This window comes from Notolepis coatsorum (assembly GCF_963971535.1).
Source record: "Notolepis coatsorum genome assembly, chromosome: 1".
Lineage (NCBI taxonomy): Eukaryota > Metazoa > Chordata > Actinopteri > Aulopiformes > Paralepididae > Notolepis > Notolepis coatsorum.
In genome coordinates, this window is record NC_140165.1 from 181537308 (window position 1) to 181559605 (window position 22298).

The window sequence follows — 22298 nt, forward strand, 5'->3', positions numbered from 1 at the left end:
ATGCAAGGTTGCTCACTTCACTGCACGTTGTCTCGTGGTGAAGGCATCAAGGTTTGAACTGAACTTGAACTAAGTGCTGCTGTATACACCTGCGCCGTATTTATACGTAAGTGAATATCTAGTCCCAACCTGGTCACTCTGGTCCTGAATCCCTACACTGCCAAAGGCATGTTCTAACATGCCCCAAACTCGCCCACTGCACCTGTCTGAGTACGAGACTGCCTGGAGCCGGGGGGGGGGTGTCCAATAGGAGAGCGAATATTACTCTGGTTTGTACGCAGGTAAAGGGATATTCCGTGTATATATACAAATAATATACAAGGTATATCAAGACAATAAATATATATATTCAGTTTAATCTGACCCTTTGTAACAGCCGCCTCCTAATTAGTCCGCACCTAATTAGTTAAAGCGAAGGCAGATTAATAGTCCTGTCAACTACTCAATGTCTGTTGTGGGAGTAGGGCAATCTACAAAGTCAGTGGGTCATGATCATCATCAGGGAAGTCAGGGAGCCTCGGCAACTCTATCAGCCTCGCCACGGGTCGGGTGTAGGTCCGTCCCTGGACAATAACTTCTGCCGCTCTGACCTTTCCGTCGGCACCAGTGATCACTTTGCTTACGCGGCCGGCCGGCCACGCAGCTCGGGGTAGTGACTGGTCTATGATCATAACGACTGTGTCCACTTTTAAGTTGTCCCTGTCCTTGACCCGCTTCTGACGGGCTGGAAGGGATGGTAGGGAGCTTAGGAGGAAGCGGGCCTGAGACTGGTTGATCTGTGCTTGGCTGTGTCTCCACATCCTCCGTCTGTTCCTCTTGTTCGGTCTGTACCCCGTCTGAGGAGGGGCCGGTTCCGGCCGCCCCATCAAGAAGTCGTTTGGGGTGCTGGGTTCAAGGTCAGCTACGTCGCTTGGAGCGCAGCTGAGGGGGGTGGAGTTCGGAACTCCCTCTTCTTGGTCCCACGGTTCTCTCACAGGCCTCTCGTCTAATGTCAATAGCCTCTCAACGGGCTGTACGAGAGAGTGGCCGGTGTCGCTCACCTTTGTGTGCAGGCAGCGTGTAGACGTTGGTTGACTGTCAAGTCCGTAGAGGGGGCCCTGGAGCGTCCACCCCAGTCGGGTCTGAACCGCGACTGGGCATCCTTTGGGTCCGATGTGGGCCGCCTCAATTGGGAGAATGAGGTCCGCGTGGTCGGAGCCTATAAGCAGGGTCGGTGTGGCGCCGTCGATGAGCGGTATAGGTAGTTGACGTAGGTGCACGTACTTCGCCATCAGCTGTGGGATGGGGTAGGTGTACTGTGACAGGCCTATGTCGTGGCTGGTGAAGACGTTAGTGATGCTATACTGCTTCTCGGGCTGCTCGATCGCTGCTATCTTGAAGGAGACATTTTCACCCTTTATGGTCTTCTGGTCTCTTCTAATGGTACGGATTGTCATTGTTCCTTTGGCACCCCGCAGGCCCAACTGGGCTGCGGCGGAAGCGAGGAGGAGAGTCTTTTCAGACCCATCGTCTAGGACGGCGTAAGTGTCCAGGACCTTGTCCTCGTAACTCAGGAGCACTCTGACCACTTTGATGAGCACTCGGGGGGTCCCGCTCTGCTTGGGGTCTATGTGGAGCACTCCTGTTGGTCGGTTGCCTCGTCGGGCTATTCTTCTCATGTTATCCTCGCACAAGAATCGGCGGTGACCGGCTTGTGGGGGGTCAGACGCAATCCACTGCTCCATTTCGGCGATGGTCAGTTCCGGGAACACGTCGCACTGGTCCAGCCAGTGTCCTCTGCGGCAGTACGTACAGGCGATCTTCCATACTTCCTTTGCCGGGGGGTTGTCACCTGTCTGTGGTGACACAGAATCTATATGGTGCGAGTAGCACCGTGACTCCCAGTGTCTGCTGTAGCAGTCAGGACACCAGGGGGCGGTCCTATGGATCTTCGGTAGTGGTGCCACCGCCTCGGCCTGATACATCACCGTGACGGGCCCACTTTGGTTTCCTGGCGGACGCTTGTTGATGTCGTGCAGGACCTCCAGGTGGGCGCCGTCGCACTTGCTGCATTTCTTCTTTAAACGGCACTCAGCTGCCATATGGCTGCGCGCGCAGCGGAAGCAGCGGCGGTTGGCTTTGATCCACTGACTCACCTCGTCAGCGGTCAGCTTCTTGAAAGTGTCATATTGATACAGCCGATGTTCCTTTTCACAGTACTGGCATACAATCTTCCACTCCTCCTTGGTCGGGGGGTTGCTGTGGTTCTCGTGCTGCGGCACTGACTCTGCCTGTTGCATAACGGTCACTGACCGGCGGTTATCGTTGGACCTCCGAGGTCCATCTCTAGGGCTAGAGTCACTCCACACGAATGTGTCCAGTCGTAGACTGCTGACTTCCCTGGCGAGGAAATCAGCTAGGTCTAGGAGGGATGCTTCTGGGCTGTTGGGGTCGCGGTGGTCTCTCTGCCGCCGAAAACGCTCTTGGCGGGCTGGAGGGAGCTTCTCCAGTATTCGCTCCACATTAGAGTTTGCATATAGTTCATGTCTCCCCTTCTCCTTTTGGGACCCCAGCATCCCCACGAGGGATTGTACCTTGATAGAGAGGTCATCCAGTGCTCTATTGTCTTTGGCTGGGGGGAGGCGGTCGATATCTCTTATTTCTTGTATCACGTAGTCCCATATGCGTCCATAACGCTGGTCGAGGGCCACTAGAGCCGCGGAGTATGGGGTGCTTGAGTTGGAATATGCCAGCGCTATGTTATGCGCTCTGGGCACCTTGAGATGCTTGAGGAGGATGGCATATTTGTACGACTCGTCGGGGACGTCGGACATCATAGTCTCCAAGCACATCCGTAATTCCGTGTACTGTGCTCTGTCCTCGCGCGTAAAGTCTGGGAACGTCGGTGTGCCAAGGTACGATGCCATGGATGGCTGGCACATTGGTGAGCGTAGGGGAAGAGGCCTCCTGGGCGAGTCTCCCCGTACGTGTTGTCGTGGGTTGGTACTTGGTGGGTACCAGAGGCCGGGTACCCAGGTGCTGTTCCTCGGTGCTGACTGTACGTCAAACTCACCGTGAGTTGGGTCGGGGGTTTGTAGTGCAGTGACTCGGGGCTGACGTCGGGGCTGTACTGGGCCTCCTGGTCCAGAGTACGTTGCTGCTGGTCGGGGCTGTACTGGGCCTCCTGGTCCAGAGTACGTTGCTGCTGGTCGGGGCTGTACTGGGCCTCCTGGTCCAGAGTACGTTGCTGCTGGTGGGCTTGACATTCCTCCTCTTCCTCTTTCTCTTCTAGGTCCTGGAGTCTTCTAGTCAGTCTCTCGGCGACGTAGGCCGGTTCTTCCCGGTGGCTGGGTCTCGTATGGACCGGTCGGGGAGGGGGGTCGGAGACGTAGACAGGATCCTCTTGTTGGCCGGGTCCCGGGTCGCTTTGTCGGGTAGGGGAAGGTGCCCTAGACCCTTGTCGTGATGATCTCCGGGAGCTCCGTGCGGAGAGAGGGGGTGTCGCCCTGGCAATCAATTGTTCTATCATCTGCGCCTGCAGCCGGTCGCGCTCTGCTTCGCGCTGGGCATGGGCGGCGTCGCGCTCTGCTTCGCGCTGGGCATTGGCGGCGTCGCGCTGTGCATTGGCGGCGTCGCGCTGTGCATTGGCGCGGTCTCTTTCAATGTTCTCTTCCGTCTGAAGGCGTCTCTCCTCCGTCTGAAGGCGTCTCTCCTCCAGTCTTATGCGGTCGTCTTCACTCCTTTGTTGCGCCTGGAAGCGCTCTCGTTCGGTTGCAGAGTGTTCGCGTTCACTAAGGGCTTGCGCTTGGAGTTGCGCGTGAAGGCGCTCTCGTTCCGCTGCAGATTGTTCGCGCTCGCTTGCTTGTTGCGCCTGGAGGCGCTCTCGTTGTTCGCGCTCGCTCGTCTGTTGAGCCTGAAGGCGCTCTCGTTCCATGGCAGAGTGTTCGCGCTCACTAAGGGCTTGCGCTTGGAGTTGCGCGTGAAGGCGCCCTCGTTCCGCTGCAGATTGTTCGCGCTCGCTCGTCTGTTGAGCCTGAAGGCGCTCTCTTTCCGTGGCGGAGTGTTCGCGCTCACTAAGCGTCTTTGCTTGAAGCCGGTCGCGTTCACCCTGAAGTCGGTCTCTTTCGGTGGAGGCTGTCAGTGTGGCGATCAAGGCTTGCGCCAGTATCTTGTCCGCCTCGCTGGGGGATGACACTGACGGAGGTGATCGGGTTCTGACAGGGCTTGTTGGAGATCTGTTCTCCTGGCGCGCCCCAAGGTCCATCTCCTGGGCGCGCTTCTCTTCTGGTGGTGTGTCGGGTTCTGTCCCTGGAGGGCTTTCTTTTTCCTGGAGCTCTCCGGGGACTATCCCGTTGACGTTGTCTGGAGGTATAGTCATGTCATGTCCCACCTGGTCCCCCCCGTGAGCTTGGTCAGTTTCGTGAGAGCCCACTGGGGTCTCTACTGGCAGGGTCGCCTGGTCGATAGGATTTGACATGCTTTGACTATCCGCTTTATCCGTATTTAACGTCTGTTTAGATAAGCTAGGTGGTAGAACGACAGCGAATTCCTCCAGATAGGGAGGTGGCTGACGTTTGCGCTGCGGGCGTTCTAGCTTGGGAGAGCCGCTTGGGGAGTGTTCACCGCTGGCCATGGTTAATATCAATATTATATTAAATATTACACTGATACCATCCGGCTCGAAGGACCAATTGTAACTGAGGGGTACAATTCCCTGACTGTATTAAAGATTGTGATATATTAAACCACTACTAGTTATGTACTTTAATTATTGGCCATACAGTACATGAATATATATGGTGAACACCCACACAAGAATACGGCATTGACACATAAAGTTCTATTTGGAGGGTATTTATTATTATTAAGCAACGTTAGGTTACAGATTGAGAATTAGGCTCGCGCTTGTATGGTGAAGAACACACGTAAAGTCAGTCAAGAGCATAAGTCAATGAGAATAGTATGAATACTATGATGGGTCTAAGCTGACGCCACATGTGGTATAGCAATTACATAGGGCACACTGGTACCAGCTGGAGACACCGGGGGGTTCCCTCCGGGGTGTAAGGCCGGTAGGGGTAGAGGAATGTTCGGGTACAAAGTCTGGGTCAACGAGGAATAACGAGGCTCCAGATACAGGAGCCGGTGCATGTACTCCCTTGATCAGCAGACAAAGCAACAGTTGTAATCCAAGATGCTCGAATAGCATTGACGACAGCTAGCCAGCCTCTTCCTAGAGGCGGGCCCGAGTGATGATCCTCACGGGGGTAAATCCCAAACGATAGTGGAATCCACGGTACTCTTCTCCAGCGGTAACGGTCCCAAAGCAATATAATCCAACCAGAAATGGTTCTGCAGTCGCCGACGCCGATTCTCCTGTGCACTATACTTCACATTAAACTAGGTCGAACTTGACGTTACTTCACTAAACTCTGACACTTTTACTATTCTATTCGCACATGTTCTAAACGCTCTATTTAGATGCAAGGTTGCTCACTTCACTGCACGTTGTCTCGTGGTGAAGGCATCAAGGTTTGAACTGAACTTGAACTAAGTGCTGCTGTATACACCTGCGCCGTATTTATACGTAAGTGAATATCTAGTCCCAACCTGGTCACTCTGGTCCTGAATCCCTACACTGCCAAAGGCATGTTCTAACATGCCCCAAACTCGCCCACTGCACCTGTCTGAGTACGAGACTGCCTGGAGCCGGGGGGGGGGTGTCCAATAGGAGAGCGAATATTACTCTGGTTTGTACGCAGGTAAAGGGATATTCCGTGTATATATACAAATAATATACAAGGTATATCAAGACAATAAATATATATATTCAGTTTAATCTGACCCTTTGTAACAATATGTGTATATATATTATTATTATTATTATTATTATTATTTGCACAGCTAGTTATTTTGGGGAAAAACAAGGCTCTGAAAAGTCCAAATGAAGTACAATATATCTTTTTTTGAAAACTTTTTTTATTGCCGGAAAAACATTGAGTTGTACATTTCAGTGCAGTTTATACATTTTCCATCTTTTTCTTTCCCCCCCCCCATCATTCTCCATTCCCCTCCTTTATTCCTACCCCATCCCAGCCGTGGAGGTTAACAACACACACATCTGCAGTATACATAAATAAATAGATGGCAGTATTCTTTGGCATAGATGTGGCTGGGAGAGAGAAAAAAAAACACATTAATTATCCCATTTCACAATCCATCTACCCCTTCCTATAATATCCTTCCTGTTAGTGTTAATGCATAATCATTTCTACCTTCTGCAGTCATGTCCCTTGTTCCTCCCTCCCTCCCCCAGTTCTCCACCCCCCCTCCCTGGGATCTCATTTACACACATACATACCAAGACAGGGAGGGGGGAGGGTGGGGGAAATAATAGTAATACTACTTACTAGAATAGTAATAAAGGATAGGAAAGTTTAGTTAATTATTATTCTTTCTCAGTTTCTTTGTTGATAGTTATGGTATCGATGTGTTGCAAAAATGGTTGCCAGGTCAGATGGAATGCTTTTAGGGAGCCTTTTAGAGAGAATCTGATTCGTTCAAGTCTAATGCAGTGCAGTATCTCATGAATCCATCTATTGTGAGTAGGTGGAGATGAGTGTATCCATTTGAAGAGAATGAGCCTCCTAGCGAGGAGAGTGATGAACGCCATAACTTGCTTTGCAGCCTTCGATGTGATAAGATAAGATAAGATATTCCTTTATTGATCCCCTTGGGGAAATTCCAGTGACACACACATACAGCTCATCGTCTCATTAACAACATCATATCACAATCATTACATTTTTACAGTAACAACGGCACAACATAAATTCAAACAGACATGTACATTTGTTGACACATGTCGACTACAGAATGCCTGAGACACCATATGCGATAGTCGGCTGCAGCAACACCGGGGTGTCGTTGATTGTAGGGGTATTCGGAATTCGTACCTAGGACCTTACCCAGTGTATCAAATATTGCAACTCTGTGAGTTTGGGGCACGTCCAGAACATGTGCATATAATCCGCTGGTGATTGTTTACATCTATTACATGCATCCGTTCTACCCGGGTATATCTTTGCTAACCTCGCATTGGTGTGGACCCTATGCAAGATCCTACACTGTAGCAGACTGCGTCTTGCACATATAGAGGAGGTGTGTACAAGGTCTAATATGTGATCTCATTGCTCATCTGTGATGGTAATTCCCAAGTCCCGATCCCAGTTGGCTTTTAAGGAGTCTAAACAAGTTGGGTCTATCCAAAATATTTTGTCATATATAATTGACACAAGCCCTTTTCGCCCAGTGTTAAGCGATAGGAGGGAATCGCTCCTTGAGTCCGGAGGACGGCCAGGAAATTGTGGGAATTGATTCTGAACAAAATGCCTGATCTGAAAGAAGCGGAACAGGTGGGAGTTTGGAAGACCAAATCTTTTTGATAATTCTGCAAATGAGGAGAACACACCTCCGACGTAGAGATCACTAATAGTTGATAAACCTTTGTTTGCCCAGATTCTGAATACAGGATCGGAGCACGATGGTAGGAATAGGTGATTGTGAGAGATTGGAGTTAGCACTGAAAGAGTGTGTAGACCAAATTGTTTCCTAAACTGATTCCAGATCTTCAAAGTATCAGTTACGATTTGGTTCCGCGCTATTTGCTTAATTGGGATTGAGATGGGCAATTGGGATGTTATCACAGACCAGAGTGAGTGCTTTGAGGAGGAAATTTCCATCTGAGCCCATTGAGGTTGGTCTTCTTCCTCCCCCCTAGTCCTCCAATAAAGGAGTTTGTTAATATTACATGCCCAGTAGTAGTAGCGGAGATTGGGCAATGCCAGACCTCCCTCTGACTTGGGAAGTTGCATGACTGTCCTCGTAATACGTGCTCTTTTGTTACCCCACAGGAATGAATTTATAAGTTGGTCAATAGTGGAGAAAAAAGCTTAATCGCGCAACAGCCCGCCGGCGGGACGTTTTTAGGACGATTTGCCCACCAGCACTTTGGCGACCCCTAGTGGCTCGGGTGTGCATATTTTGTAATACAATATATATATCGGGGTGCGGCTGGGTGGCGCAGTGGAGATTGCGCTCGTCACCAATGCAAGAGACTCCGGTCTCGAATCCGGGTGTCAGCATTGCCTCCGGCTTGGGCCGGCCGTCATACTGGCTCAATTGGCAGAGCCAGCGGGTGGAAGTCGATGGGTGGGGATTTGGACGTTGTGGACAGCGACTCCTACAGGTCAGTTGGGGGATGCCTGCACAGCAGAGACAGGAAGTAGCGGGGGTAGTGTGAGCCTCCCATGCGTTACACCTCGCCACTGAGATTCCGCGCTGGCAGGAGGTGAAATGATGTGACAGGCTGCCTCCTTGTGTACCGGAGGGGACACGTGATGCAAGGCTTCTATCCTCCCTACAACCGACCAGTGGGGGGCATAGTCGAGCAATGTTCAAGACAGGGGAGAGGATAATTGGAAACACGAAATTGGGATGGGATAAAAATAGAAAATAAGGGGGCGCCCTCGTGGCGCATACCATAGTGCCTCGCACACCTACGCAGCCGTCCCGGATTCGATCCCAGCTCCCGTTGATATTTGTCGCATGTCTTCCCCACATCTCCTCCCGTTCGCCCTCTCCTCTGTCGGTCCTGCGTGACCAATAAAGCTGTAAAAATGCTAAAAAAAGAATAAAAAAAAAAAGATATATATATATATCGAATTGAAGGCTTATTTGTTGCCTGTCGCTGTCGATAGCGACAAAATCCGACAAAATCCGCTCAGTGGTTCTCGAGTTACATGCCGGTATTTGAGGCTTGTGCAAAGTACACGGTATTGCGCAAAATACCACTCCCGACTCTTGGGGCTCTAGTTCCGCCAAACTAGATCCAATCTCGAAAATGATGGTGGAGGGTTGTAGCCAATGAGTGTGGCTTTCCAATGATACACCATCTGGGGATATATGATCTAGGATCTAGGTGAAAAACTAACGAGCAAAGACAGGAAGAGAATGAATTGAAGTCTATGAGAAAACTGAGTTTTTCATTGTACACAGTTTACCAAAATCACTCCTAATCACTCATTTCTGAATGGATCTTTATGAAATTCGGAGATGTACTACATAAGGCTTCAGACTATGGGCCCGTCTGGATTTGTAAGCCATTCCACCTTCTGGGGAAATACTACCTCTGGACTACTAACTACTACAGACAAACTTGAGTAACAAGTTCAGACCTATGTTACTCTATTACGTTATAAAAGCACTAAAATAAAAATGTCAGAATGTCATCTTTTAAAAGAGACCAGGCTCATGCATGTGCTATAAGTATAAAGTATGTTGTTTTGGTTTGCAAAAAAAGTATGCAGTTCTCAAAAATGAAAACTAAAAAGGCCACTTTTGGGGGCGCAGGTTAAGAGGTTTTAATGAAATTAATTATGAATTATTGGTATATGCTGAAAGGCATATAAAAAACGGGGCAGTACCACCATTTTTATCAGGTTAACTCTTCCCAAAAGCAAGAGGGGGAGGGAGGACCATCTAGTTAGGTCAGATTTAAAGCGATCAAGTAGAGGACGAAATCTTTTTGCGAAGAGCTCCGTGGGCGATTTGGCCATGAAAATCCCTAGGTAGAAGTACAATATATCTTTAGTATTGAATACATCAAGTGTTACAAGAGAAAAACTGGACTGCTATTTGAAACTACAAATCTGCTCCTACCCTCGCACCATACAAAGAAGCATGCTCTCTAAAAAAAAAAAAGCTTGTATCAGCGAGTTAAAGCTTGTATAAGCTTGATTAGCATAATGGTTTTATTTGGCAATAGTATCAGTGGTTAAACCTTCCTTCCCTCCCCTACAGTATCTCACCACGACCCAGAGCTCACCTTCAACCACAGCTTCATTGAGCCCCCGTCCTCCGGCTGGTTGAGCGAGGGCTCCTCCTTCGACAGTGATGAAGAGGAGGGAGAGGCCCTCTACTGCGTCCCGCCGAGGGAGGGTCAGCGCTGTTTTCTTTTTGTTTTTATTTGTCGTTTATTTGTCATACCGTTCAGTTCATGCAAACTCAAGTTTGTTGCCACATACATTTTTTGTCAGGTTTTTAGACACGTGTTTCCAAATTATATCTATATACATCTAAATATAGATATATTACATTTGAGTTTAGTCACTTTTTTAACTAGTTACAAATCATGTTAGTCTTGGTTTTGCTTAATTTGTATGGTGTTTAAATCGTATTCTAGTCAGGTAAAAAAGGGTTGTCGAATATATTTTGTGATTATTTTCATTGACAAAATAAACACTGCTCTTGATCCAGCAGTAGCAGTAGCAGAACACCACCACTACTGGGCAACATGGGGGAGAACAGAATATATAAAGGAGTATCGGGACGATGTTTAGCACGAGCCCGTTTGCCTCAATAAACTATCCAAACAGGTTTTTGTACTGCAACCTGCACTAGAACCAAAACCGGGAGCAAAACATGATGAATGTACCCGTGGACAAATGTAAAATCACTCTCACTTCCTCAAATACAACAAGGTAAGGAGAGAGAGGAATGTACCTTTACCTTCTCACTCCCTTGCCTTATATCGCCCCCTTGCGGTCATCAGCAGTGACAGTTACTGTCAAACGCACCAATAACTGAATGGTCACATAAAAAAGAAATTACATTAGGATGCATTCACCTGAATGTCTAAAATATCTATCTATCTATCTATCTATCTATCTATCTATCTATCTATCTATCTATCTATCTATCTATCTATCTATCTATCTATCTATCTATCTATCGTCTGTCTGTCTGTCTGTCTGTCTGTCTGTCTGTCTGTCTGTCTGTCTGTCTGTCTGTCTGTCTGTCTGTCTGTCTGTCTGTCTGTCTGTCTGTCTGTCTGTCTGTCTGTCTGTCTGTCTGTCTGTCTGTCTGTCTGTCTGTCTGTCTGTCTGTCTGTCTGTCTGTCTGTCTGTCTGTCTGTCTGTCTGTCTGTCTGTCTGTCTGTCTGTCTGTCTGTCTGTCTGTCTGTCTGTCTGTCTGTCTGTCTGTCTGTCTGTCTGTCTGTCTGTCTGTCTGTCTGTCTGTCTGTCTGTCTGTCTGTCTGTCTGTCTGTCTGTCTGTCTGTCTGTCTGTCTGTCTGTCTGTCTGTCTGTCTGTCTGTCTGTCTGTCTGTCTGTCTGTCTGTCTGTCTGTCTGTCTGTCTGTCTGTCTGTCTGTCTGTCTGTCTGTCTGTCTGTCTGTCTGTCTGTCTGTCTGTCTGTCTGTCTGTCTGTCTGTCTGTCTGTCTGTCTGTCTGTCTGTCTGTCTGTCTGTCTGTCTGTCTGTCTGTCTGTCTGTCTGTCTGTCTGTCTGTCTGTCTGTCTGTCTGTCTGTCTGTCTGTCTGTCTGTCTGTCTGTCTGTCTGTCTGTCTGTCTGTCTGTCTGTCTGTCTGTCTGTCTGTCTGTCTGTCTGTCTGTCTGTCTGTCTGTCTGTCTGTCTGTCTGTCTGTCTGTCTGTCTGTCTGTCTGTCTGTCTGTCTGTCTGTCTGTCTGTCTGTCTGTCTGTCTGTCTGTCTGTCTGTCTGTCTGTCTGTCTGTCTGTCTGTCTGTCTGTCTGTCTGTCTGTCTGTCTGTCTGTCTGTCTGTCTGTCTGTCTGTCTGTCTGTCTGTCTGTCTGTCTGTCTGTCTGTCTGTCTGTCTGTCTGTCTGTCTGTCTGTCTGTCTGTCTGTCTGTCTGTCTGTCTGTCTGTCTGTCTGTCTGTCTGTCTGTCTGTCTGTCTGTCTGTCTGTCTGTCTGTCTGTCTGTCTGTCTGTCTGTCTGTCTGTCTGTCTGTCTGTCTGTCTGTCTGTCTGTCTGTCTGTCTGTCTGTCTGTCTGTCTGTCTGTCTGTCTGTCTGTCTGTCTGTCTGTCTGTCTGTCTGTCTGTCTGTCTGTCTGTCTGTCTGTCTGTCTGTCTGTCTGTCTGTCTGTCTGTCTGTCTGTCTGTCTGTCTGTCTGTCTGTCTGTCTGTCTGTCTGTCTGTCTGTCTGTCTGTCTGTCTGTCTGTCTGTCTGTCTGTCTGTCTGTCTGTCTGTCTGTCTGTCTGTCTGTCTGTCTGTCTGTCTGTCTGTCTGTCTGTCTGTCTGTCTGTCTGTCTGTCTGTCTGTCTGTCTGTCTGTCTGTCTGTCTGTCTGTCTGTCTGTCTGTCTGTCTGTCTGTCTGTCTGTCTGTCTGTCTGTCTGTCTGTCTGTCTGTCTGTCTGTCTGTCTGTCTGTCTGTCTGTCTGTCTGTCTGTCTGTCTGTCTGTCTGTCTGTCTGTCTGTCTGTCTGTCTGTCTGTCTGTCTGTCTGTCTGTCTGTCTGTCTGTCTGTCTGTCTGTCTGTCTGTCTGTCTGTCTGTCTGTCTGTCTGTCTGTCTGTCTGTCTGTCTGTCTGTCTGTCTGTCTGTCTGTCTGTCTGTCTGTCTGTCTGTCTGTCTGTCTGTCTGTCTGTCTGTCTGTCTGTCTGTCTGTCTGTCTGTCTGTCTGTCTGTCTGTCTGTCTGTCTGTCTGTCTGTCTGTCTGTCTGTCTGTCTGTCTGTCTGTCTGTCTGTCTGTCTGTCTGTCTGTCTGTCTGTCTGTCTGTCTGTCTGTCTGTCTGTCTGTCTGTCTGTCTGTCTGTCTGTCTGTCTGTCTGTCTGTCTGTCTGTCTGTCTGTCTGTCTGTCTGTCTGTCTGTCTGTCTGTCTGTCTGTCTGTCTGTCTGTCTGTCTGTCTGTCTGTCTGTCTGTCTGTCTGTCTGTCTGTCTGTCTGTCTGTCTGTCTGTCTGTCTGTCTGTCTGTCTGTCTGTCTGTCTGTCTGTCTGTCTGTCTGTCTGTCTGTCTGTCTGTCTGTCTGTCTGTCTGTCTGTCTGTCTGTCTGTCTGTCTGTCTGTCTGTCTGTCTGTCTGTCTGTCTGTCTGTCTGTCTGTCTGTCTGTCTGTCTGTCTGTCTGTCTGTCTGTCTGTCTGTCTGTCTGTCTGTCTGTCTGTCTGTCTGTCTGTCTGTCTGTCTGTCTGTCTGTCTGTCTGTCTGTCTGTCTGTCTGTCTGTCTGTCTGTCTGTCTGTCTGTCTGTCTGTCTGTCTGTCTGTCTGTCTGTCTGTCTGTCTGTCTGTCTGTCTGTCTGTCTGTCTGTCTGTCTGTCTGTCTGTCTGTCTGTCTGTCTGTCTGTCTGTCTGTCTGTCTGTCTGTCTGTCTGTCTGTCTGTCTGTCTGTCTGTCTGTCTGTCTGTCTGTCTGTCTGTCTGTCTGTCTGTCTGTCTGTCTGTCTGTCTGTCTGTCTGTCTGTCTGTCTGTCTGTCTGTCTGTCTGTCTGTCTGTCTGTCTGTCTGTCTGTCTGTCTGTCTGTCTGTCTGTCTGTCTGTCTGTCTGTCTGTCTGTCTGTCTGTCTGTCTGTCTGTCTGTCTGTCTGTCTGTCTGTCTGTCTGTCTGTCTGTCTGTCTGTCTGTCTGTCTGTCTGTCTGTCTGTCTGTCTGTCTGTCTGTCTGTCTGTCTGTCTGTCTGTCTGTCTGTCTGTCTGTCTGTCTGTCTGTCTGTCTGTCTGTCTGTCTGTCTGTCTGTCTGTCTGTCTGTCTGTCTGTCTGTATATTGTCCCTTAACACCCTCATCCCCTCCTCTCTTGACCAGACATCTCTACGTTGACGGGAGGTGAGTTCCATGAGATGAGCTCCAAGTGCAACATGATGTTTCTGGACCCCTCTGGCTTCAACAGCGAGGACATGGCTCTGCCCTTCGGCATCCCGCGCACCTCCAGCAACGCCAAGGCCAAGCGGCCCTCCGTCTCCTTCGCCGAGGGCACCCGCTTCAGCCCCAAGGAGCGCTGCGGCTCTGCCCAGGACCTGGGCACTGCTCCCCCCGGGCCCCCGCGCACCAAACCCAAGTCCCCCTGGGGGGTCCTGATGCTCTCCGCCCTTCAGGGGGGCGGGGCCAGGTCCGCCGAGGAGGACGATGGAGGCGATGGGGCGGAGGAGGAGGTGTCGGAGCAGGGGAGAGGAGCGGGGGGGGACAGCCAGGAGGCAGGCGGTGAGGCGGGGGACCAGGAAGCAGACAGGCACCCCAGTGGCACTTCGTCCCACACCACCCTGCAGGTCCCCGGGGCGGCCAGCCGCAGACGCACCCTGTCCAACACCGCTGCCCGTAAAGCAGCTCCCCAGGCACCGGTGTCTGTCGCCAGTGACGCTCGCGCAGGGGAGTCGGGCAGCGAGAAGGTCACCACGGTGTACGTGACGGTGGGTAAGGCGGGCAGGCCTACATCTAAGGTGGAGCCCAGCTCCGACGGCCCCGTTCAGGCCATGCTACGGCGACTAGGCAGCATCCAGAGGCAGAAAGACCAAGAGCCCGGGAGGCCCAAGGCCAAAGGGGCAGAGGCCATCGCCAAGCCCCCCAGGAGGAAGCTGGGAGCCCGGGCCAGTGTGTGGGAGGAGCAGGACGGGGCCTCTGGAGGGGAGGTTATCATGCGTAAGCCGAGTAGGAGGAATAAGCAAACCTCCCTCAACTCGTCCGGCAGCGCGGCCGCCGATAATGACACTCCATCATCACCATCGGAGGCTGTCACTCCAAAGAGGCCGCTGTCGTCCCTTTTGAAGAGCGTGCCAAAGGGGGCATCAGCCGACTCTGTCCTGGGGGTGAGGGTTGGATCAGCCTGGGCAGAGGAGGGCGGGGATGCTACTATGGGCCAAATAGAGAACGGCTACCAGACTGTGGGACCGGTGGCAGATGCCGGCAGCCTCAGTGAGGTCATCACTAACGAAGGGGCGGTGTCCAGCGTGAACGATGAGCCCAGCTACGAGAACGTCTTGATCAAACACTCATAACGTCATCACTTACTGATCATTATCTCTGCAGCAGGACTCAAATGAGTAGTGTGTGTAAAAGGCAGCCATATAACGTCTTACTCTCTCGGATCATCAAACTTGCAGACAAAATGGTAATGGATACTGGTGCTCGTTCAAGAGAGGACCTTGTTAACATGTAAATAACAGCACATCCTTCAAACCCATGATGTGGAATATACTCATAATACTCTGGATGAAATATTTCAAATGAATGGTCGATGCAAAATCACAGTTGCCAAAAGGCCCAGCTGAAATATCATGTACAATTTCCACACTGATGTTTAACACTTAGACTTACTGTGCCAAGCTGTCAATAAAGGCATCATTTTCAGCCATGTAGCCCAAAATCATCTAGTTGCAATGTCACTATTTCCATTACAGGTGGCAGCAGTTAAAGGTTAACAAAGGTTAAGAGACATGGGTTGGTTGGTTCAGGAAGTTGGTTTGTGACAGAAAGGTCACCAGTTCAGTAACTCAATTGGCAGGAAGGATCTGGGCAGGTGAATGAATAACACTCTCCCTGTTCTTGAGCAAGGCACTTAACCCCCAACTGCTCCAGTGGAGCGGCTCAGTGGCCAACAGTAAAAACAATGGTTGTACTCGACTCCCAGGTGTGAATGATCGACAGGCAGGCAGGCAGGCAGGCAGGCAGGCAGGCAGGCAGGCAGGCAGGCAGGCAGAAATGTTGCAACAATGACCAGGATTAATAGGTTTCACTACATAGATGGAATATAATGTTTACTGCTCAAAAAACATGATCTAGTATTTCATTACTCTTTAAGTGTCATGGCAGCTTCAGGTGTCAAGGGCAGGGACCCTTTAATCTCTGCTTACTGATTGCAGCAGCAGACCAGGCCTGTCACACATGATCTGTTGCTGCAGCAGCAAGGCTGTCAACACACACTGCAGTCAACTCAGCCCCAGAGGGTAAGGAGTAGTAAACCCACCTAAACTCACCTAAACAGAGTATCCCTCACCTTTAAAATACTGGCACCCTTTTTTTTTTTTTATACACTTTTTCTCCCATTTTCTATATTTTTCTCCCATCCCAATTTCGTATCATCCAATTCAACCCTCCCCTGTCACGAACGCTGTTTCTTGCCTCCCACAAGCCGGCTGCAATGTGGACTAAGTCATACATAGCACAAGTCCCCTCCGGTACTTGAGGTAACAGCAGTCGCATCTTTTCACCTGCGCAGCTCGATCTCTCAGTGGCGAGGAGTAACGCGTGGGAGGCTCACGCTGCCCCCGACACTTCCTGATTCTACTGCGCAGGCGCACCAACCGACCTGTAGGAGTCGCTGTCCACAACGCCCGATCCCCACCCATCAGTTTCCCACCCCCTAATACGGCCAATGTGTATTAGTATGAACGACCAGCTAAACTGAAAGCAATGTGGAGCACTGGGCTCGAACAGGCGAGCCCAGCGTCTCCGCATTTGTGGCGAGCGCCTTGCCCACTACGCCACGTAGCCGCCCAATACTGGCACCCTTTTTAAGGTGTGGATTCTTTCTCCAATTGTATGCCAATTGAGGAGTCATGGTCCTAGTTGTTGCACTATCTTCTATCTGTCTTTGGAGGGTGTAGACGACCACATGCCTCCTCTGTCAGTCTGGGGAGGGTGTAGACGACCACATGCCTCCTCTGTCAGTCTGGGGAGGGTGTAGACGACCACATGCCTCCTCTGTCAGTCTGGGGAGGGTGTAGACGACCACATGCCTCCTCTGTCAGTCTGGGGAGGGTGTAGACAACCACATGCCTCCTTTGTTGGTCTGGGGAGGGTGTAGACGACCACAGGCCTCCTCTGTCGGTCTGGGGAGGGTGTAGACGACCACAGGCCTCCTCTGTCGGTCTGGGGAGGGTGTAGACGACCACAGGCCTCCTCTGTTGGTCTGGGAAGGGTGTAGACAACCACATGCCTCCTTTGTTGGTCTGGGGAGGGTGTAGACGACCACAGGCCTCCTCTGTTGGTCTGGGGAGGGTGTAGACAACCACATGCCTCCTCTGTCAGTCTGGGGAGGGTGTAGACGACCACAGGCCTCCTCTGTTGGTCTGGGGAGGGTGTAGACGACCACAGGCCTCCTCTGTTGGTCTGGGGAGGGTGTAGACGACCACATGCCTCCTCTGTCGGTCTGGGGAGGGTGTAGACGACCACAGGCCTCCTCTGTTGGTCTGGGGAGGGTGTATACTACCACACATCTCCTCTGTTGGTCCGGGGAGGGTGTATACTACCACATGCCTCCTCTGATATATGTGGTGTCGCCAGCCGCTTCTTTTCACCTGACAGCTAGCAGTTTCACTGGGAGAGCGTAACCTGTGCGGAGGTACCCCACCAGCTTCCCACCCGCCAATTGTGTTCCCTCGAACGTCTGACAAAGCCGGAGGTACCGCTGACGAGAATTGAACCTGTGTCTCTGCGGTGGTAGGCGAGTGCTTAGACCTCTACACTACCCAGACCCCCCGGTGATAGAAATCTTTGATATATATATATATGTTCATAGTATTTTAGTAGCCTAAGTGGTGTCAGACTGGAGTTACACTACATGGAAATAGAATTGTTCAAATATACATTATGGAAAATGTAGGAAAACAGTGAGTGTGCACATTTCCTTAGCACAATAACTGGAACCCGGGGGAAACTGTTAGCCTAGCTCCATCAAAAATACACCCTCCAACTATTCAAAACCTGTCTTATTTACACGTTGTATATTGTGTATGCCCACCTTTTTTTTTTATCATGAATACATCACTGGGCAGTGGGCACACACACAGTGTATAAACTGTCCCCAGAAATGTATAAAATCTAATTACAAATATAAGTTTAGTAGAGGCTTTCTCTCTGCAATCTGAAGTAGAAAACATCAGAAAACCCTTTATTTGCCAAATACAAGAACATACAGTACCAGAATGTGTCTTTGTGACACCACTGCTGACCAATGTGAGACAGCAACTCTTTAGACTCTTGTTTATCAGCAAGTCATGTGCAAAGTAGGTCAACGGACCTACGGAGATTGCCGAAGTCCACAGAGCGTAGAAAAAGCAACCATTTGAACTTTGATCCATAACGAGGCCAACTAGTGTGTGACACAGTGGGTTGGACTTTTATTGATCTCCAATATAGGCAAAGGTTGATGAGTTGAAGTGTGTTAGTTGTGTTCCTGTTGATCACTCTATAGTATATACACAATTTGAGTGACTCATGAATCGTACAATTGATAGAACAATCAATCACCTGTGGTTTAACCCTTGTGTGGTGTTTGGGACCCATTTTCAGTATTTACTAAAAGAGAAATGATCAAATTAATAATTTTTTCAACCTGAGACTCATTGGCCTTGGCTCATTTTCTGTGAAGAACATGTAAAAGAACACATTTTCATCCCCTACACATTTATATTACATAGTGGTGTTCGGGTCCACTGAAATGTGATCTAGCAGGTAAATGACTAATATTAACCAGCGGTCTAGATTGCTTGTAACAGTTAACATTTGTTAAGTATTTTTACATGAATTGTTGTGGCTTTATTGCTTTAAAATCCCAATAACGTTGTAGGTCCACCAAACCTGTGAACATTGAGTATCAACAACGTGAACACCACACAAGGGTTAAATCAGCTGACATGTCATTCGCATGAACATATATATATATTTTTTGTTGCATTCCAAAATAAGATATCCACAATGTGAAAAATACAACATTGCACTCTTGCAAAACAGTTGTTGGTATGAAAGTAAAACAGAGACTTTTAACGGCTGAATTTCAGGCAAGATTTAGACTTTTCCCCCCCAAAGAAATACATTTAGATTGTGTTCCTTTCTCTAGTCTCTATAAAAATGTGTATAAATTGGGCGGCTACGTGGCGTAGTGGGCAAGGCGCTCGCCACGAAATCTGGAGACGCTGGGCTTGCCTGTTCGAGCTCAGCGCTCCACATTTGCTTTCAGTTTAGCTGGGCGTCCGTACTAATACACATTGGCCGTATTAGGGGGTGGGAAACTGATGGGTGGGGATCGTGCGTTGTGGACAGTGACTCCTACAGGTCGGTTGGTGCGCCTGCGCAGTAGAATCAGGAAGTGTCGGGGGCAGTGTGAGCCTCCCACGCGTTACTCCTCGCCACTGAGAGATCGAGCTGCGCAGGTGAAAAGATGCGACTGCTGTTACCTCAAGTACCGGAGGGGACTTGTGCTATGTATGACTTAGTCCACATTGCAGCCGGCTTGTGGGAGGCAAGAAACAGCGTCCGTGACAGGGGAGGGTTGAATTGGATGATACGAAATTGGGATGGGAGAAAATACAGAAAAATGGGAGAAAAAGTGGATAAAAAAAAATTGTATAAATTGTAGTATACAGTATAGTGTAGTATAACATGGTATCTTAGTATATTACAGTAACATAAACACCATATAATATATATATATATTATATACTATAAATATGATTTATAGTATCATATGATCACATACTGTATATACTATACGTACTAGACTGTACTGTATGTGTGTATACTTACTGTGTGTTAGGGGTGTAACGGTACACAAAAACCACGGTACGGTACGCACCTCGGTTTTGAAGTCAAGGTTCGGTACGGGTTTTCGGTACAGTGGGGGAAAGTTTGGCTTTCCATGTTCCACTCAGGGGTGATGTAGTGTGCAGTAACTAATTGTACTTGTAGGGCTGTCAACGAATATTCGATTGAAATTAATAATCAACTTGTAATTTTTTTTTGTATAATTATATTAGATTGTGAAGAAAACAGCCCCCGGTGGGCGGTCGTTAGTGGTTAACATACCGTTGTATTTGTTTGGTACACTACACAGTACGGTACGGTACACACTGAAACGGTTCGGTTCGGTACGGATACATGTACCTTTACACCCCTAGTATGTGTGTATACTAGGATAGTTGCCCTTCAAGTATTGAGTGATAAAACTAGGCTACTTCCTCTCTTGCCCGGTGGTGTCGGAGCAGCCAAGCCAGTACTGGGCGATGGATCGGGGATACGGTGGACTGGCAGGGTCCACTTTCTTGGTCTTCAAGTCCACTCTGTAGTACTTATCTGGTAAAAACACAGTGGAATTCAGTCTCACGCTCAAGTTCTTTGGTGAAAACCTGTCAAACGGAGGTGGATACATGGCGATATTGTATACTATCCTGGAATGCAAAGGATATGTGTTTGGGGGTGATTTTTTTTTAATTGTCCTGTAAATGTTGGATGCATGGTTTGGTTCTCTTGTAATAGCCATTCAAGCATCAGCATAACGCTAGTCAATAACACTAATGGCCAGCCACCAGCCTCTGACTGTGCTATTTTTTGCCATCTCTGAAACTGATTTGCACAGACTACTGATTTACACAGACTACTGCTTTACACAGACTACTGATTTACACAGACTACTGATTTACACAGACTACTGATTTACACAGACTACTGCTTTACACAGACTACTGCTTTACACAGACTACTGATTTACACAGACTACTGATTTACACAGACTACTTTTTCATTGTTATATTCATCATTGCTATCGTAAACTACTAACGAGTTGGTCACAATCAACCGGCATCTGCTAACGGGTCTGACCCTTTAGCTCAGCTGGTCAGTGCGGCTGCGTGTGGATCCTATGGTCCCAGGTTAAAATCCACTCTGTTACACTATGTATGAAGGTAGATCTGTTGCATAACCTGAGAACCTGTGAGACTCCATGTGAGAATAAATCTGAACTTCCAGCACAACCACAAGTTGGCGATTTCAACCTTTAAACTTCACAGATGTGATATTTCCCATCAACATCCCATCATACAAGTTCAGATGTATTGTACAGGTTCTCGTGTCATGTCTACAAGCTCTCAGGTGATTTTTTTCTCTGCAACTACAAATCCAGAATACATGTGTGTGAACGTCTCAACATACAAGTTCAGATTTATTCTACAGGTTCTCACATAGAATCTTACAGGTTCTCAGGTTATGCAACATAACCCTGATAGCTATGCTGCTGCTTTTTTATTTTTTATTTTTTTTTAAACATTTGTAGCCTATTGCTTTCTTTTTTTGCACTACTTTATGGTGATGCTACTGCTAGGTTGATGAGCCAAGAACAAATTATGTATTTGCTCTAACAGAAATAAATAAAGTAACAGTAATAGAAAGATGTGACAATAAAGCTGATTCTGAGCATAATTTAGCTGCTACCAATGCTAAATGTTAAAGGAACATGCCAACATTACGGAAATGTACTTACCATCTTCTCCAGAGTCAGACAAGAAGATAGATATCAATTTCCACTCTGTGTATTCAGCAGAAAGCTATCCGGCTGCATAGCTTAGCACAAATTAATGGAAGCTGATACAGACCAACAAGCCTAGCTGTCCATTAATTTGGAAATCGGTAAGTACATTCCAGATAATGGTGGTGTGTTCCTTTAAGGAGTCGAAGAGGCAGCTCTAATATGTTGTTGGGTAAGAGTATCCATTTTTATAGCACAAAACAAAAAGATTTAAAATGATTTAACCACTTTTGAAACATGTCAAGGTTGCCCCTTTGACTTCCATGCAGTTAATATTAGCAGCGGATAAACACCAATCACATTTTTTACTTACATTTTGTTAAATGTATTTGTATAGCCCGATATCTCAATTCATGTGTGTGTCAAGAAGGCTTCACAAGCCCACAGTGAACAACACCCTTCAATTTAACCCTCAATTCACCTTATTCACTTCGCCGCCATGTTGGTCAAGTCTGATGCAATGTGAGGTAAAGATGTGGAAGTGCCCGTTCACTTCAGTGTTAAAACCTAGTTATAAAAAAGCCACTTCCAGAACCAAAATAGTCAAAACAACAGTCACTCACAGAATAAAAGAGGGATGGAACCTCAGAAGGGAAGTTCAATCAGAGATATCCCCAACAAGCACAGTGGAATAAAAGTATTGCTTTTCCCCAAAAAAGATTATTGATTAATTAATTTATCATTTAGAACATTTATGCAGGTCCAGAATGAATGTTTACATGTTGCGTGCATGTACCCCCTCCCTACTTCCCATTTCCCCACATGGAATGCACCTGATTGGATACATGACATGCTGGTGCTCTAGTGTGACATCTAGCATCTGAATGTTATCTATATAGCACCTAATTGGTAAAGTAATACAAGGGGGAAAACCCCATAATGTTGACTCTTGGATGAGTTAATAGCTTTGGACTGTCATTACTCATTAAGTCAGCTTATCAAAACATCTTCCTATGGCAACATGCGCTGCTTTAACAATGCAAGGTTTGTTTTTGGTATCAAGTTGAAACCACCTATACTTGAACTGGAATTGTCCCAGTGTCAAAGTGCAAGGAGCATGCTGAAAAGAAACCAACACTTTGCTCAAATACACTGTTGAGCAACCAGTAATTGTGCTTTCCACCGTGACTCACCTCCCTTAAAGAAGTAGATGTTCTGTTGGGGCAGACCTCTCAGCTCCCCTCGAGCCCCGTCATCTCTGTTGTCCCTGGAGTCATCGATGCCACTGTTGTATCGA

At 48.2% G+C, this 22298-nt stretch overlaps 2 protein-coding genes across 2 annotated transcripts in view; one reads left to right on the forward strand and one right to left on the reverse strand.

Annotated features, from left to right (window-relative positions):
* scarf1 (scavenger receptor class F, member 1) overlaps positions 1 to 15062 on the forward strand; it is an 82837-nt gene extending 67775 nt beyond the window's left edge. The window contains exons 10-11 of the mRNA XM_084328382.1: positions 9841 to 9978; positions 13573 to 15062. Coding sequence (XP_084184508.1) covers positions 9841 to 9978; positions 13573 to 14759 — 1325 coding nt within the window. The 3' untranslated portion in view covers positions 14760 to 15062. The remainder of the gene's footprint in view (positions 1 to 9840; positions 9979 to 13572) is intronic.
* Positions 15063 to 19711: 4649 nt separating this feature from the next.
* Positions 19712 to 22298, reverse strand: part of vtna (vitronectin a) — a gene marked incomplete at both ends in the record, with an annotated part of 44516 nt that continues 41929 nt past the window's right edge. The window contains 2 exons of the mRNA XM_084308405.1: positions 19712 to 19833; positions 22195 to 22298. The exon at positions 22195 to 22298 is cut by the window's right edge and continues 592 nt beyond it. Of these exons, the coding sequence (XP_084164531.1) occupies positions 19712 to 19833; positions 22195 to 22298 (226 nt within the window). The remainder of the gene's footprint in view (positions 19834 to 22194) is intronic.